This window comes from Schistocerca gregaria, chromosome 6 (genome assembly GCF_023897955.1).
Source record: "Schistocerca gregaria isolate iqSchGreg1 chromosome 6, iqSchGreg1.2, whole genome shotgun sequence".
NCBI lineage: Eukaryota > Metazoa > Arthropoda > Insecta > Orthoptera > Acrididae > Schistocerca > Schistocerca gregaria.
The window spans coordinates 332024199-332042940 of NC_064925.1; the positions used below are offsets into that span (position 1 = coordinate 332024199).

An 18742-nucleotide genomic window follows, 5' to 3' on the forward strand; every position below is an offset into this window, starting at 1 on the left:
GAGGCAACCAGAAACATTTGCTCTGTGTTTGGGGACAACTGCATTGGACAGAGCACCACAAGAGGAGGATCACTTTGACATTAGTAACTTTCCACATTCAGGACGACCTTCAGGGTTTGACGAAGGTTGTTTTAATACATTAATACACAACTTTCCACGTCAAAGTTAATGAAAACTGGCAAATATGATAAACTATGATCATTCTACAATCATGCAACATGTGCAAGCAATCTGGAAATGTTCAAAAATTGAGTGTATGGGCACCACATGCTCTAAGCCAAAATCACGAAAATTTGTGAGCAGCCATATGTGTACGTCTGCTTGCTCATCATCAACTGGCTTGTGAATAATGCTGACCATTCCTCTACTGTATCATTACTTATGCTACTGTAAGGAAAAGAAAGGAATAGTCGAGCCCAAACAAAGAATCAACTCCCTGTGCAGAGATCTGTGCACATCCATAAAAGATAATCCAAACATTGCTCAACAAGTTCTTCCCCTCAAAAATATGTGATTTCTATAGTTGCAGGATCTAAATATTACCTCAGCATTGGCAAACTTCTGTAAAAAGTGAAGGAGAATATATTATTCATGACTAAATTCATGTGTATTAGTTGTTTTTATTAAGCTTAGGTAAAAATGCTATGGACTTATTTGTCAACCTACTATATTGTATCACGAGTGGATTAGGTTGAGGTATCACACAAATAGTTGTTCCTAATAGTCAGAAAATAATTTACAATTACTGTGATTGTCATAAAGAAATTCTGGAACTATGGTATTTCATAAAAGCCTCATTGTTGCTGTAATGTCACTAATGTATTACCACTGGGCAATGACAAAAATCAATTCACTTTATTCTGTGAGTTGATATGCTCGCATGTTTATGCCATGGCATACAAATCAATTCACTTTACATTCTGTGTGAAGATCTTCAGATGTCACACATATTTAAAAAACTTTGTTTCTTTCATTTTCTGAAAAGGAACCTAGGTGTAATTTGTCACTTCCATATTGTATCAAATGCAGTTAGAAATATCTGGCCAGTTCCTAAACAAGTAAAAGTACCACAATCACACACACAATCTAAACTCAGACTTCCACGGTCATGGTGACACTGATAAAATGTAAGTAAAATGTTATAAAAAGCATTTTTTAAAGTCATTAGTATATTCCAGAGGGTGGATGTGGGAGGGCAACACTTTACTTTTGTGATCGTATAGTTCAGGAGTATGACGTGAAAAAGACTATCGATATAAAAAATAGGGACCTGAAGGGGCTGCCCCTTTCCCTTATTTCACGTTACCTACATTTCCGTAAACCTGGACACAATTTCCTAACGAAAGATACCAAAACCATATAAAATGTTTGTGAATCTTCTGCACAGAACTATGACATCAGAGAAGAAGGTCATTTGATAACAACACCCACTTATTGAGTCGTAGTACAGGAACAAGGGGAATTATGAAGTAGGTTCCATCCTAAATATGATAAAACAATTTATATTTGGAAGTGGGCATCCAAAATCGCTAATTCCTGATATGAACATTAAGTACAATACATTCCCTCTAAGCTTTCCATTAACTTTGTTCTTCTCCATTCCAAAGTTATAAGGCTGCAGACCAGAACTATAGTAGAAAGTATGTTCCCAAAATCATGAGCCACTCAGTTTATATTAAATGTGATAAAGAGCAGTTCTGATAACAAATCATCAGTGAAAACACTGACAATGTTTGAGAGTTACAACACACACAGTGTTTTGCAGTTTGTGTAACAGGTACAATTGAGCTCTTAATGCTAGGAAGTTGGTCAGAACACCAAACAAACCACATCTATATCGTCCGTTTCATTTAGTTTAACTCATATCAGGATAGTGTAGCAATACTCTTCTGTCTACCATCATATCTGTTTACTTGTATTCCAACTGTCTCCTGGGATACGTTCTCTAAATACATAACTTTGTTATTTAAACTTACGACCCCCATTGCAATGCTCATGAGGAATTTTACATATCACATTTTCACACTGGCAGTAAACTTGAGTAATGTAATAAAAATGAATATTTTGATGTTCTGCTCAAAATGTATATTTATCACTGATGAAATCAAGTTAAAGATTCATCAAGCGTGATATTCTTTGAGGTTCACAAGATGTGTGTCACTGTTGTTGGTTAATTAAAAAGACAGTAACATTCTGCCAACAAAGCTCAGGAAGTAACAACCATGTATATTCTTCAAATGATCTGAATATTTACATCGGCAATCTGAAAAATAATGTATCACAAAATTAAAAGCAACAATTTAGTAGCTTCAATATATTCAAAAATTAGACAAAATTGTTTTACCAAATTAAAATTTTGTATTAGCTGTAAGTGATGACATATTTATGTGATAAGAGAAAGAGATCATCACCTAGGTTCTAAAAAGCAGAACATCGACCAAGAAAATGAAATCATAAGGTCGTATGAATACTAACAGTACACGAAGTGCTTTATGGTAATACAAGAGATGGAAGAGCAGGAGGGGAATTAAATGCCAACACACCTAACCTTGGATCAGATTTCTAGAGACAAATAATCAGAAAACTAGAACACTTTACACAGGAAGGAGTGAAACATGATTCTCAAAGAAACTATAAAAAGCGTCGACAGATTCACGTTATTACCTAATATAATGGCAGCTGCAGGAAAATGATCTCACAAAATATTTCCACTGTTACAAACATTTCAGTTATATTTTAAAGCCAATACATGGCATTTCATGACTCAGCTTTCATTTATCTCCCTCACGCACAATCTATAAACAATAGTGAAGAAAACAAGTGTACCTCTCTATAGGAGTCACAATTTATCCACTTTTACTGACATAATTTCCTCATTAGTAATTCACATGAAAATTTTGAATGTTCATATGAAGAAACACCAGACAATAAGCAAGATGGTTCAAACGCATAAAATAAAATTTGAAAAAACCTTACCAACAAAACAGCATTACATTAGTAGTTAAGCAGACTGGAATATTAAATTGAAAAAAGCAAGACTGTATGTTAAACACAAATAATTTCGATTTTAGAAAGTTATATCTGTGGAACTCAGTTGGTATAGTAATGGATTCCTGATTAAATTTATTTTTTATTTTTCAGTGCATTTGTAACAAGCAGCATTCTACAAATATTTTCCTCTTCATTAAATAACAATAATGAAAAACCAACTTCTGAAGTTAAACAATAATTTACTTTTCTTCCTGCAATTATAGAAACTAAATAGTATTAGTGGTGGTGGTAGTAGTAGTAGTAAATCATTAAAATTTCTCTCCCGTGTACTTTTATTAATGGAATTTGCAACGAACGTGTTATATGCACCCTAGTCATACGTACTAACAATCTGATGGATAACACTTCATATTTTGAACTGTATTTTGTTAATGGCTGTGCAAATGAATAATTCCTGAGTAGAATTATTCAAATTATTAAAATTTTCAACTGGAGAAAAATCATTATCTAAATAAATTCAAAATTAGCACAGAATTTTAATTATAGCTTCCATATAAATGGATATCTATTTGTGCTGCCAGCAATAATATTATATTCTGAATGTTTTAATGAGAAGATTTCCTCTGCAAAACTAGTTACTTATTAGTATGCAAGAGAAGAAAGAAGGCTGATAGTGTACTATCAGTACTTTGAACACCATGTTATTTTTGTGGAAGAGCTAGTTATAACCATAAAATTCCTGATACACACAAAAAGCACTTCTGATTCATACAGAGAGTTCTACTGAAGTATCTTGCAGCATGAAACTTCCTGGAAGATTAAAACTGTGTGCTGGAGTGAGATTCAAACTCTGGACCTTTGCCTTTCATGGGCACATTCCCACGAAAGACAAAAGTCCCGAGTTCGAGTCTCAGTCCGGCACACAGTTTTATCTGCCATGAAGTTTCATATCAGTGCACGCTCCGCTGCATGGTGAAAATCTCATTCTGGAAACATCCCCCACACTGTGACTAAGCCATATTCAGCAATATCATTTCTTCCAGGAGTGCTGGTTCTGCGAGCCTTGCAGGAAAGCTTCTGTGGAGTTTGGAAGGTAGGAGACGAGGTACTGGCAGAAGTAAAGCTGTGAGGACGGGACGTGAGTCGTGCTTGGGTTGCTCAGATAGTACAGCACTTGCATGTGGGAGGCAAAGGTCCCGAGTTTGAGTCTCAGTCCAGCACACTGGTTTAATCTGCCAGTAATTTACATATCAGCGCACACATTGCTGCAGAGTGAAAATCTCATTATATTTTGCAGTTTATTTAGCAAACGCCAGGTATGTCATAATGTAACTTCACACTCTGCTAGGAAAAAGCATTTGACCAATTGTCTTTTAGCCATTTATGGATCGGTCTTATGGCACGCCACTCTAACTGTACACTGCGTACATACATTGTACATGAATATTAAATGCAGTGTGCTGGTATGTCATTGTAGATTAAGGGTAAAGTTACAATTGCAAACCTGTAGTGATACAATGTTTACTCCTACCGAAATACACTAAGTCCTCCGACCATGACCAACAGCTTGATGCTACAAAAGAATAAATGTGTCTTACATCTCCTAAAATATTATAGAGGGCAGACTGACATTTGTGGTGATTCACAACTTATAATGCAAAAGCTACAATGTACAATCATGCTAGCTGAATTACAATAATGAAATATACTTTGCATCACTTTAATCTGAACCACTTGACCTATAGCAAACCTATGATGTTCATTCATAGTATAGTAGCTTAAGACACCTGGGAAAGGACGATAAGAGTAGTATCTGGGATTGCAGACGGTGCTTATCACTACTGTGTCAAGCAAGGCTTTATGCCAAGTGCTTCAGTGCAGTCAGCTAGTGCAAAGAATAACATCTGTCAGTGATGATCTCTTTATCTATATCTAAGTCAGTTAATAAAACATTATTTATTCGATACACCATTTAAAATTAAAAAAAAAAATTATGTAGATGCTACGAATAATATAAAAAGCTGAAAAAGATACAGCAGCTACTTTGCACTATACAAAAAATAAGCAGAGCTACGAGGACAAACAGCTTTCAAAAATAACGCACAGGACAGGAAAACAAAGGCAATAGTTTTAAATTAGTTAACATACAGAAGCATACTACACAATACACCAAAAAGCAACTTTCTTTATAAAGATAGCTTTATGCTAACAAGCATGTTTTGTTTTAAATTTCGCACGATTTAATTAGTAAATTTGGGTTGTATCACCAAATGCTTTAAACATATTAGCAGAAATAATAATAGAAATAGTTCAAAAAACAACAAAGGTTTAGCTATGGCCAAACAAAATGATAATTTTGTTAATTGAAAACAGTTAATGAAGCTGTACAGCCCAACTCAAAATATATGAAGAATTAACGTAACACTTGTTATGAAAACCTGGAGAGAAAGGAAAACACTGAAGAATCAAAAAAGCATTAGCAGTCAAAATGAACAGCTGTCTGCCAGGACATAGGGGAAACACACAACAAACATCTCGAACCTTCAGCTGTGATACCCAATCATCCTTGGCAAGACTGATGTGCGGCTCTTCCTCCAGGTTGGTGAAGACATCCTCTGCAACTCTGTGGGCGAGGCGGGACGTGTGTTCTTCTAAGGAAAGGTAGGTGCTTTCAGCAGGCCAGCTGCACATGCCACCTGGCAGATCAGCACTTAGCACCTCTGTCGTGGTGTCAGGATGCCCTCCCTCACCAACACCTCTAGGAGTTCTGGAGCCTGGTGAACTGTTCCCACTGCTTCCCCCATCATCCTTATCTCGTCGATGATCATCACCATTGTAAGCCTCTACTTCTGAAGTTTGTTCAGTTAACGATGATCTTGACAAGGCTAGAAGTATCTGCCACTGAACTTCTGAATCATGATATTTCCATTTATTTGCCCAGAAAGTTTCATCAAGGGGAATAAACTGTCGCAGTATTTCCTCCTTTTGCAATACACGTAATATCTCATCAACTTCGCGTTCACTTTCAGAGTAATGTTTCTTTCGGCTACTGTCTCTGCGAATTCTGTGCTTATCGTTCGTAGCTAGTCTCTGTTGTGATCTTTCACGTTTCATTTTTCTTTTATCTTTGTCCTTAAAGTCATTTGAATCAGCTGCAGAAATCGAGGTTTGTTCCCTGGTGTTCTCATCTGCTGGACCTGATAACTGCCTTTGCTTCAGCTTAAAATCATGGTTCTTCTCAAAGGGGACATCGACGGAACTAATTTTTATTTCTGCCCTCAAAATCTTACTTTCATCAGAGGGGTCTTTAACATTTTCTGATACAAGGGCATTTTCAGAATAAACTACATCATTTTCCTTTGATACATCACTACTAATGCGTGAGCCTGATCTGGATCTTGATCGTCTTCTCCTTAACTCTTTCTTAGAAACAATCTCAATAAAACCATCTGGATCAATTTTTTGAGCAGGGTCGCCGAGATTAATATCATCATCATCTTCTTCTTCTTCTTCTTGTTGCTGTATCTGTATCTTTGGTAATGACATTACAGATTGCTCTGTAGGATATAACAGTAACTTTGTGCCCTCCAGAACAGCTGATTTCTCAGTATCCAAACAACCAGCTGCAGATTCAGTAGTTTCTTCATGAGGTGGTGACATTTTTACAGTTGTTTCAGACTTGCTAGCAACAATATCTGCCCATGATTTTCCAGATGACACATCAGTTTGTGTTTCTGGTATAAAAGAAGATATAAACTCTTGGTTACTATCATCTTTGTGTGTCACATCTGTAAAATGAATCTTCTCCCTATCAATATCTCCAATCCCCACATTTAAAGTTGTACAATCAAGATGCTGACTTACTGGCACACTGTCTTCAAGAGTTTGTACCCTATCTCTTTCCATAAAAGGCTCCTTTGTAATCTGAATTCCTTCACCTTCAGCACTTACAAAAGCAGCAACTCTGTTTTTGGGCACAAATTCCTCAAACCCATCAGCAAATATCTGCTTGAGAGTTTTTACTGGTTTAATAACTATCTGTGCACTGTCAATAACTCCTTCTTCCGGTGTTGCGGAGGCGGACACTGCTGAAGTGGTTGTGTCCTTCATGGCATCGAGTTCCTTCCATTGCCTCTCAGCATGAATCAGCTTCAGAGAATCATTCCAAAGCCTTTCATTTGCCAAGTTCTCAAGAGCAGAATGTTGTGCAGATGGCATTGTTTCAGTTTCTGTGTTTCTCTCGGCAGTCACATGTTTCACAGGTTCCACTGGCTTTTCAGTAACAATTACCTCCTGTGTAAGGTTTTCAGTAGCCAATGCAGAAACCTGAAATGTAAGTGACTTCTGCGTGGTTAATTTCTTCCACTGTTTTTCAGCATCAACGAACTTCAAGAAATCGTTCCAAGGTCTTTCTTGTGCAAGACATTCAAGGGCATACTTTTGTACAGGATTTATTTTTTGTTTATCAGTACTTCCTGGTATTAATGCTTCTTGTGTAGCTGTTTTCAACTTTACATCATTAGAGTCTGCATCCTCTGTTTCTCTTAGTTTCACATTCTCTTGAATTACACTTCCATCAATCATGATCATCTGTATGTCAGAATCTGGCTGCCTATCTTCCTCTGCCTGCCTATCTTCCTCACTTATTTCTGCACCTGCAGTCACTTGGGCAACATCAGAACCATAATCCAAATTACTCTGTTTTAATGATTTTCTTTCCTGCCAGTCTCTCTCTGCTTCATATATAGAAATAACATCATATCGCAATGTATTTGTAAATAGAGGAGCACTCTCATGATGATCTTGTTTACTGCATGGTAATGCGACTTGTTTTTCATCTGGGAACTCTGGCCTCTCTTCAGTCTTTGCAGGAGTCACAACAGACTTCACTCTCAATTCACCTTCCTTTTCATTTTTTATATGCTCTGCATTTATTAGTTGCCATTTTGCTTCACTCTCCTGGTATGTGTGACATATCGGCCATGCATCCAGGGAAATGAACTTTAACTTTTCTTTGTTTTTATAATCACTGTCACTTGTTTCATATGGAATAGCCACTGTTTCCAGCTCTTTGGCTTTCTCTATAGGATTTTGCAGTTGTGTCTCAATACTACCAGTGGGTGGGCTAAGAAAGTCAGTGATTTCGGTTTTCTGTATGTCATGAGTCACTAGTAATCCTCTGTCATTAGCAGTAACATCTTTGCATGCTTCTTGTTCCAGTTCACTTCTCACAATCTCCTTTGGCTTTACTGTATCCTTTCTTGTAACGTCATCATTGGATAGATCATGCTGACAATGATGTTTGTCTGTCTGATTGTCTTCAAGGATTTTATCAGACATATCTGTTCTGTTTTTCTGAAGATCTTCATCCTTAAGTTTTGGCTCTACAGCCTCATCTGGAGCTAAATGTGTAGTAACCAATGACGAGATTTCTTCCAAAAGAGTATCTTTTTCTTCTATTTTTCCAGAGGGAATTTCTTCTTTATTTATTAAAGATACTTGTGTGTTCATACTGCACTCTTTGTTATGACTTTCAATAAGCTTAGACGTATCTTCATCACTATCATCAAACAAGATAGGCTCATCAAGTGCATTAATCCATGCATCACTAAATGGGCTTGCTGTTGTTTCTGGGGAGATAACGTTAGATATTAATTTGGAAGTTGTCATAACAGTGACATCTTGCTCTACGTTTGCTTCCCGACAATGTGAGTCAACATCTTCAACACTGCCTGTGATGCTATCCTGTTTGTCATATGACTCAACTTTAACATTTGATAAACTGTTGTCAATGGAGGTGAGAATTTGTTGCACATCACCAACATTTTTCAGGTCTATTGTATGAGGTGCTGGAACTTCCTTCCCTTCAGTGACTGGAACATCTATTTCTGTAGGTCTGTCAAATGTAGACTCACCCAACTCAATAGGAATAACATCTCTATTCTGTGAAGAACTAATGAACTCTTCTGGTATTTTTGGACGTTGTTTTCTTTTCTTCATTTTTTGCTGAAGCTTTTTAACATTTTCCTCAATGGAACTTTGGTCTTCAACACTATCCAAACCAACAGAGAACTCATGTTCCTTAATTTCTTCCTCAAAACTTTTATCAGTGGGTGCTATTATTTCAACAATCTTCCTTGGCTTTCTTGACCTCTCTTTCACTGATCCAAAAATGGCTGCATTTTCATCCAAACCCAAGCCACAAACATCTTCCTGTCTGGGACTAAGAAGTTCATCTGCAATACCAGAATCTGATTCTGCTGATACAGGAGACTGAGGGAAAACATTGAATGATGATGGAGGAGTACTGCCAGATAATAGTAGCAAAGAATCGTCCTCTTTGTCATTTTGACTTTCATCAAAATGATCCCTAGGACTTTCAGCAATGACCACATTATCCTGCTGATGGCTGGTATTACTAACGAAAGGATTTTCTATGATTTTCCTTACTGGAGGTGATTTTGCCATCCATTCAGGTGTCAAAACCACACTTTCCAAGTCAGTGAGCACTTCAGGAATAAAAGGTGAAGTACGGTGTGAAGGAGCACCAAAGAAAGAATGTTGATTAGGCACATCTTGAGCTTCAGAGTTCTTAGTAGCTCTTTCCTCTAAATGCAGCGGTGGTATTATGTCAGCAGGTCGCTGAAGTTTCTTCCTTGTATCTCGTCTCTGTAAAGGTGCATCTGTTGTCTTTTTTACATCAGTCACAGTCTCATCAGAAATGTTCTTTGCATCAGTTTCTGACTTCTGTTTTGGTCCACCTTCAATGGGTAATTTATTCTTGGGTTTCTTTGTTTTCTTTTTCTTACCTGCACTTTCTTCTTGTGCAGAATGTCGTTCAGAATCAGAAATTGGTGATTTTGGAATAGCTTCATGCATAGTATGTTCAGCACCTGAGGTGTCAGCTTTTAGTTCAGAAACAATTTTTACTTTTTTTACTTTCTTATTTGGTTTTTGTCTTTTTATTTGAGAGTCTGCATTTGCTGTATCTACTGAAGTAGGCTCTACTTTACTAAGCCCTTCAGGTTTTACTTGACTGTCGGAGTCCGTATGTTGTTTTACATCTGGCAACAGTTCTAACTTCATGCTTTCTGCGCTTCTTATTTCTTCCACAAACTTGTGTCTTTCAGTTGACACAGATACTGGAGAAGGATGAGTTTTATCTTTCACATTATCTGAAGTGGATTTTAACTTAACATCTCTTTTGGTCGATTTCTTTCCTTTTTTCCCTGCATTGACTCCTTTGTCAATGACTCCTGCTTTGTTCAGCTTATCTCTCCCACCCTGCACACTTTCTTCTTGGAATTCTTCTTCCTTTCCATGATCAGGTGTTTCCAGTGGTTTATCTTCCTCACTCTGTCGTGTTGTCTTCTCTAACCACATTTCCTCCGACTCTACCTCCTGGTACTGACTTGACAGTTCCTCACTTTTCATTTGCTGACTCTCTGGTGGCTGCAACACATCTTGTATCTGTGGGCAAGGTTTCTTGTGTTCAATATCATCTACAGCTGCTGTGAAAGTGCTTCCCTCTGGAGCATAAGCATCACAAATACATATCTCAGCATCTTGGGTGACATCAACACAAAGAATTTGAATCTCTTGTTCAACAGCACCTTTCTTGCTTGTAGCTTCTCCTTGAGCAGAGACAGCAGTGGAAGAACTAATATCTTTACTAATTCCAGAATCTGATGTTTCAGATTTCAAAGGATGTTCAGTTTCTTTACTACCAGACTGTGTATATTGACTCTCAATCATTACTTCATTATCAGTTTTTAGCTTGTTTTCAATTAAAACATTTTCCTGCATGTTATCAGATGAAGTGCTAGGTATACTCGTATGTTCAGCTTCAAAGTGTAACAAATTTACATGTGCTGGTACAAAGTCATTCATCTTTTCTTCCTTTTGTGTTCCTAAATTTGTGGCTCCTAACTCTGTATCCATCAGCTCTGGCCTTTCAGAGTCCTGAAAACTTAATGGTTTTTCTGGGGTTTCAGTCGCAGTAACACTGCTGATTTCTATCGCTTTAGTAGCTGTAACATATTTTTCAGTTTCATTTCCTATAGATGGTTTCACTCCTCTACTAATGTTTTCTGCCACTACAAACTCTCTCGGGGTTTCAGCAACATCACTAGCTATTTCTATTGATTCCGTAACTCTATCACATTTTTCGCTTTTATTTCCTATAGATGGTTTAATTTCTTCGTTAGAGTTTTGTTCCACTATAAACTCTCTAGGATGTACAAGCTGCACACTGGAAATTGCTTCACTACCTACTTTTGCGGTCTCTGCCAGATTATCACTGACGGTTTCCAACATTTTTCTTTCCTTCCAAATAAATTGCTCTGTTGCGACCTTCTGGTCAGCTAATTTTGTTCCCTTGATCTCCTCACTGAGTTGTCCTTGGCTTGGAGAAGTTTGCATCACATGTAGCTCTGGTGGTTCTGTATGTTCTAGTTCCACCTTATCAACAATAGTCACAACTTTTCTGCCACTTATTCCTACACCAGATACATCTTTAACAATTTCCTTTGGTGCACTGTCCACATCTGAAGTGATGGCCTTGCTTTTCTGTTTTTTGCTCTTTTTAGAAGATGCTGGCTTCTGGGTAGAGTTCCCACCGACATTGGTGCTGTCTGACACAAAGTTTTCTTGGGATGTAGTACTTTGTAATGGCACTTGTTCGTCAAGAGATCTGTTGGAAGGCACAATATCCACACCTGGAGACTCAGGGCTGGCTGGAGTAGTCTCTTCTGACTTCATTTTCTTACTACGTTTACTGCGGCTCTTTTTCTTAATGTCTAGTGTGTCATCTGATTTTGTGTCACACTGTTTTTGAGTCTCCTGATCTGCCAGTTCTTCTCCAGTTTTGAATTCTGAATCATTTGTAGTTTGTTCTGAAGATATTGTCTCCATGACAATGCTATGACTCTTCACAGAAGCCTCGTCATGTTTCAATTCGTTCATTTGGTCCTGCTCTGGACTTACTTCCTTTTCAACATGGATATTTAACTCCTCAGATATTTTAATCTTTCCTGATTTCAATTGTTTTGTCCTCTTGTTTTTCTTCTTCTTAGTCATACTAACAGTGTCTGCATTTTGTGTTGTGTCTTCTGTGGATGGGGTTGATGGAGAAATATTTTCATCACTCAATTTAGGAACAATTTCTCTTTCATGCACATGTGTCTCTCCCCCAACTGGATGGCTGGTATTCATGTCAGTAGGTACGTCCTTTATCTTCGTCTGTGTCATCACAGTTGTCAACTTCATATCATCCATTCTTGTTGATGGAGAAAATCCTGTCTTTTCAGAGGTGTTTATTTCTGAACACAATGAAACAACTTCATCCTCTTGGGATGCTGGCATTTTGAATTCTCCACTTTCCATAGTTGGCTGTTTCATTACCTCCAGCTCTTTGGCATCTACATCCCTTGCTTTTTGCAATAACATTATTTCTTTTGGTATTTGATGTTTGGTTGATTCTCCCACTTTCACTGCATCTCCTTCTAGGCACTTAGCACTGCTTAGAACATTGACATCTTCAGAAATATTGAGTGGTTTCTCCAATGTGAATGTTTCTTCTAAAGCATGCTTCTTTTCAACTGTAAGCTCATTTTCTGCATTTGAAATTAAATTACTACTCTCTACTTCACAAATGTTGTTATCAGCACTATAATTTTTATGGTGTGGCTCCAGACTTCCTCTCTCTGTGTGTAACAATTGTGTCTGTTCAACAGATTTAAATCCAGGTTTATTTATGTGACTATTCAAATCCTTATTATTTAAATGTTTAGCTTTCTTTGACTTTCTGGTATTCTTTTTAGAGTGATCTGGTTCCAACTTTTCTGTAGTAGGTGGAGTAGTTTCACTGCTAGCTTCTGTTGCTTTGGAAGCCAACAATTTTTCTTCACAGTTTTGTAGAGAATCTGTAGCATCAGAAACAATTTTATTTTCCATCTCTGTTGGGTGTTTAGTAATTTTTGTGGACAAGTTGTGAAGCGTGTTTCTAGGGAATTGAACAGCCTTGTTCTCTTCAAAATCAATACATGGATCATCTGTTTCTCTAATAGCATCTTGTATTTCTTTAACGGCTTGATCATTCAAGGGAATATTTCCATCGGCTTCCAGTGAGATGGGTGCTGAGGAAGTACTCTGAGTATTAGGCTCTAAAACTGGAATACTGCTTTCACTCACAGTCTTAGATCCACCTTTTCTCCTCCTGCTACTGGCTGTTTTAGATTGTGAAGCAGTATTGCTCTGTGTGTCTACATTTTGATCACTCTTACTATTTGGATCAGAAAGTGTAACCACTACTTCATCTGACTCTTGTGCTACTTCAAATGGAATAGAACCAGTGGCTTGACAAATATTTATTTTGCCATCTGTTTGTGTAATTTCCACAACACCTTCAACCATATCCAAATGGGAAACTGAAGCTAATTCTGTCTTGCTTCCATTATCAACTTGCTTCTTTCCACGTCTACGCTTGGATCTTGGTGTATCCTGATTTTCGTAATTCACAGCCTCTGTCCTGTTTTGAGGCTTTTTCTTAGTTCTGGATTCCTGAGTGATATTTGCATCTTCTGACAGTGCTATTCCACCATCTGACCCTTGTTTTGGATCAGTCTCAGAACCCTCATTATTATTTACTGATTTACTTTTCTTGACATTTTTCTTTTCTTCTTTCTCAGGTTTTGTTTCTGGGAGCAATTCTTTCTTCCCTTTGTGTTTGATATATAAATGTTCCATTTCAGCAATTTCCTTCAATGCTTTTTCTATTTCATCATCATTTTGTAGCTTCTCTGGTTTCTTCTTCTTCTGTTTCTTCTTTTTATCTTGTTCAGAAGGCACCACATCTCCTTGATGTTTGTGCGTCTCTTCTATTCCAATAATTTTTACATCATTTTGAGCCTGGTTTTCTTTGTTACTGAGAATCTCTTCTGCTATCAGGGGAGTCTGAGGACTGTGTGCATTTGATTTGGTATTTCTCATGTTACTTTTCTTAGTATTCACATCTTTCCGTTCAGTTGAAGTCATGATACCCACAGCTTGATCTTCTAAGCTAGTTATATCCATCTTTTGCTCTCCATTAGTTGAGGTATCAATGTCTTCAACTTCTGGGAAGAAAAAAGACTGTTGTACAGGAATATTATCCATCTGTATATCACCAGTGATTTTCTTTTTCTTCTGTCTGTTTCTCCCTGATTTTTTACATTCAGTTGGAACATTTGGCTGGAGAGAAGCATTAGTTTTTGCATCAGCAAAAACTCCTTTCTTTCCTTGGTTACTTTGACTGTTCACACTCCTTAGAGATGTGTCACTTGTTGGTACAGAGCCACTTCGTGCAGGCGGAAGAGATCTAGCTGACTCAGCCCTCCCCGTATTGAAACGCTCACGGGAAGGAGAGGCAGACCACTCTCTTGAATAACAACCTGCAGGTGACATATGTCGAGGAGAGAGCGATCGATCGTTTCGTCTGCTTTTATACACTGGCACTGTCTGGCTGGATGGCTGGAGAGATTTAGTGCACAGTCCTTGTGCTACGATTTGTGCATAAGACATATGGCATCGGTCAATATCAACAGGACTTCCTATGTTTTCAGTTCTCTGAAGTTCCTCTTCCGCTTTATGTGTAACAACAGCAGTGGTATCATTACCTGCAGCTGATATTTCATAATAGGTGTTATCATTTTCTGCTGCTAGTTCGCCTGTTTCTGCAGGGATGGCAGGTGCATGGGACAAAACAGTAACATTATCTTCCAATTGATCAGGCTGTTCGATCATTTCAAATTCTTCAGAGTCGTATGACTGTTTACCACTAAAAGACACCGGCTGGTCCTCTTCTTGCTCATAAACTGGCTGTTCAACTATGACGGTGTCAAAATCTTCTGCTGGCTTTTCCAAAGAAGTCTCGGGCACAATATACTGCTCAGCAGTTGCATGATATGTCCCAAGACCAGAATTAAGAAGCTGCTGACCTGATGCTATAAATCCTACTAGATCAGGTGGCTGCTGAATGTAATCAAATACTGCTGACACAGGTTCAACTGGCACAGCCTCAACCACTGGAACCGTCTCAACTATAGGCACAGCATCAACGTGTGCAGCTTGGGCAAGCACCTCTTGCTGCAGAAATTCTGCTGTGTCTTGTGGTGTATGATAGCTTTCAACACCCCAGTCATGTCGCCCACGAAGTATATCAGCATACGAAGTCGACCCTGGATTCCACATTGGACTTGGGGATCGGCCACGCCTCTGATCTGGTTTTAAAGATTCTTTTGGAATTATCTGTTGCTGTTTCCTAGGAGTCTGATGTAAGATCTGTGGATTTTCGGACTTCCCTTGTTTAAGTGTTACTGCAGCTTCTGTTTCATGCACCTGACGGTTCGGAGACGAGACAATCTCAGCAACATTTGAAATTTTGCAAGTGATGTCTCTACGCCTTGGTGATCTGCCTCTCCGTTCTGTAACTGTTTTTTCAGTTTCAGGTTCAATGCTTTCTGTTAAGTTTTTAGGACATTCTGCAACTTCAATATCTGAGATAGTGTCTGTGTCTCTTATGTGACTGACTTCGTTATTCTGGCTATTAATGATTGGTTCTTCATGTTGTTCTTTAATAATTTTTTGAGGAATTTGTGACATTTCTTGCACAAGTTCTTCCACTTTTGGTTCTTCAGCTAGATTGGAACTTGATTCCACTTCCTTGGTCAGTGTCTTTTGTGTAACTGTTTTTATGACAGATACTCTCATTGGTTTTTCATTCCTGTTGTCTACTTGTTCTGCAAATGGACAAGGGCTTGTGCGACCTGCGGCAATATCGGCATATGTTACAGGAAGAGCATATGCCGGTACCCTCTGACGCACACCAGTTTTGTCATATTCGGTGCCTTCACCGGTGGTGTCCATTTTTTCAGGAACTATGACCACATATGGATCAATATGGTGCATGTGGTCCATCAACACTTGAATACGGGTCCTCAAAGCGCCCATATCTCGTTGAAGGCCCTGATCATCCAGTAAAATAACAGTGTTAACAATGTGTGAAAGCTTCCATCACACAGATAATATATGCTAAGTACATTTTATGTCTCCAATCAACAAATTTTTGTAAAATTAATACATTTTCTGGATTATGCTTATCATTTGTCCAACTTTGCTGGTGGCCGCATTTCACATTTCATTTTAAGTGTTTCCAATGTCACTGATGATTTTTCTCTATTGCTCAGCTTTTGAATTCACAAAAGACGAGCGAAGCAGTTGCCCAATCTTCTTCCTCCAAAGTGAATGAGCAATAAGTAAATGTTAAGAGTCTAGTGGCTCCAAGTCAGGAGTCCCTCTCTGCATCAGAAGTTTGATGCGCTCATTGCGTGCATCTATCTTGGTCTGGAGGGTGAGAATGCGCTCTCGACATGCCTGCAAGATCGATGGGGAGGGGCAGGAGGTAGCAAAAAGAATTAAGTCAGAATTCAAAGCAAGAGACCCAAAATTAATCTTGCAAAAATGATTGAGAAAGATTCCAATAAAGCATGTACAACTGAATTATAGAAACAGAAATCTTGTGATTGAAAATGCAACTATTAATGAAATTATGAAAGACAAGAAATAAGTATTAATGTCTTGCAATATAAGTAAAGATACCAAGTACCCCAGGAAAAAAAACCATTAAGAAAAGCAAAAGTAAGACATCAAAAAACCTTAACCAACTACAAGCAAATGTGATAAGAAAAGGAAAAAAAGAACAAACAGTTTAAAAGTAAATTTGTACTTGAAATCTATAAAAGCATGGGTGTGGAAAAAGTAAGGAAAGAAATCCCAGCTGCACAGTAAGGACTATGGAAACACCTTGATGAAATGATCTTGCAGCCACCATGCATTCTGACCAGATGAAAGTCAACCAGCTCGGTCCTTCATCAAAATGTTTCCAGAAGTTTTCATGATACTACTTATACCTCCGTTTAACTTGCACCATTTGTGCTATTTATAACATCTTTCATTTTTGCAAATGTTATAGACTGTACCTGAAAATAACAGCTTACTATAATCATTCCCCTATACATTTGCAATACTGTGTCTGAACCACTTCTGTTTTTGTTAGGACAATAAAAATACATTGTTTAAAAAAACAAAAACAAAAAACACACACACGCACACACACATTATGTAAACTGAGAGTACTACTGAATTTCTACAAAACAGTCAGAGTTAAGGCATGTCACTTATCAACATTTTATTAACAGCTCTCAAATATTAGAATTATACAGTAACAAAATACTATGTTAAAAACATTTATTAAAACTTTTTCTAGTTCTCTCTCTGTCCATCATGTGCACACAATTCACAATTATATGCATGCACTCACCATTCCACTCTTCAGTCAGTCACACACACTTGTGCCCACGAGCGCTTACACACACACACACACACACACACACACACACACACACACACACACACACGCACACACACTTTATATACTATTAATAAAGACAACCTCCTGGGCATGAGATGTACCCATGTTAGTTTACTTTTGCTTAACACATGCTCTGTTTGACACAGTTAATACAAGAGTTTACAGAATTCTACAAAACTACCTTTATTTCACACTTTAACTTTGTGTTTACATGGGTTTTACTACCACAATAAATTACTGTCTGTTACTTTGGGGATGCAAATGTCCAGCTTTCAGCTAAATACAAGGTGAGAGTACAGCAACTACTCTAACACTGATTACAGTGTACAGAACAAGGACGGCATTCAAAAACTTGTGTTAGTCCACGTTATTTAAATTAAAGATACCAAAATCTGTAGCCTATAGTAAAGTGTCAGTTAACTACATCAACAGTATGAACAGTGAAGCGATTCTTAACATCATATTGCAAATTGACTGGCGGAGGATAAGTGACTTGTCATATTGAAGGGCACAACTTAAAGTGCCAGCAGCTAGGTAATAAAAATAATTCCCCAAAGCATACTTACAGTTTGCTCTTCCAATGCCTTGTCTCTATCATGAGGAGAATAATTAGGAGCCATCACAGTGCGGAGTTGCTGCTCCATCTGCACCACCTGTTGGCGAAGCTGCTGTATCTCCTGCAGCAAGAAGAGTACCACGTCATAAAGGCTTTCATATAATACCTAATTGCTTTACACATACACTCGATTTTCACTGAATTGATTTCTTCAACTGCTAGCCAGTAGGTAAGGTGAAAATGAAGTAAGTGTATGAGTGCGTGGGGGGGGGGGGGGGGGGGGGATATGAACTATCAGTTAACAATACTAGAGAATCACACAGAATTAGGAGAAAGAATAGCTGGCTAGTACTGACCCCCAGGAGGCAAAATTCTAATTACTGCTAATATCCTTACTTAGGAATACAAAAATCTACATTAGCTTTCAAACTAAGGGCATATCGGTTGGCCTCACGATGAGATAGACCCGCCAATTGTCAGGATGAAGGAAAAAAAGTTTTTGATCTCTAAATCTATTGGCAGCACTTAATCTACACCTCCTAAAGGAGAGTACTGGCCAACCACCCTGTCTCCTTGTAATTTTATAGTTTTCTCAAATAAATTTTCATTTTGACACAATATTCAAGAATCACTCAAATAAGGATTTTACGATTGATTTTCAGGAGTAAATGACACTTCCTTCAGATTAGGATTCTTCCGATAAACCTTAGTCTCTCTTCACCAAGGTGACATTTATGTGATTGTTTCACTTTAATTTACTCCAGACAAGTATTTCTCGATGCTTAGCA

General features: G+C 37.9%; 1 protein-coding gene across 6 annotated transcripts in view; it reads right to left on the bottom strand.

Annotated features, from left to right (window-relative positions):
- Nucleotides 1-18742, bottom strand: part of LOC126278964 (muscle-specific protein 300 kDa) — a 1270985-nt gene that overhangs the window by 131044 nt on the left and 1121199 nt on the right. For 5 of the 6 annotated variants that reach the window (XM_049979256.1, XM_049979254.1, XM_049979257.1 and 2 more), the window contains 2 exons: nt 17965-18075; nt 5533-15993 (listed from right to left, as the gene is read on the bottom strand). In XM_049979256.1, coding sequence (XP_049835213.1) covers nt 5533-15993; nt 17965-18075 — 10572 coding nt within the window. The remainder of the gene's footprint in view (nt 1-5532; nt 15994-17964; nt 18076-18742) is intronic. The other variant, XM_049979259.1, reaches the window with a different exon arrangement.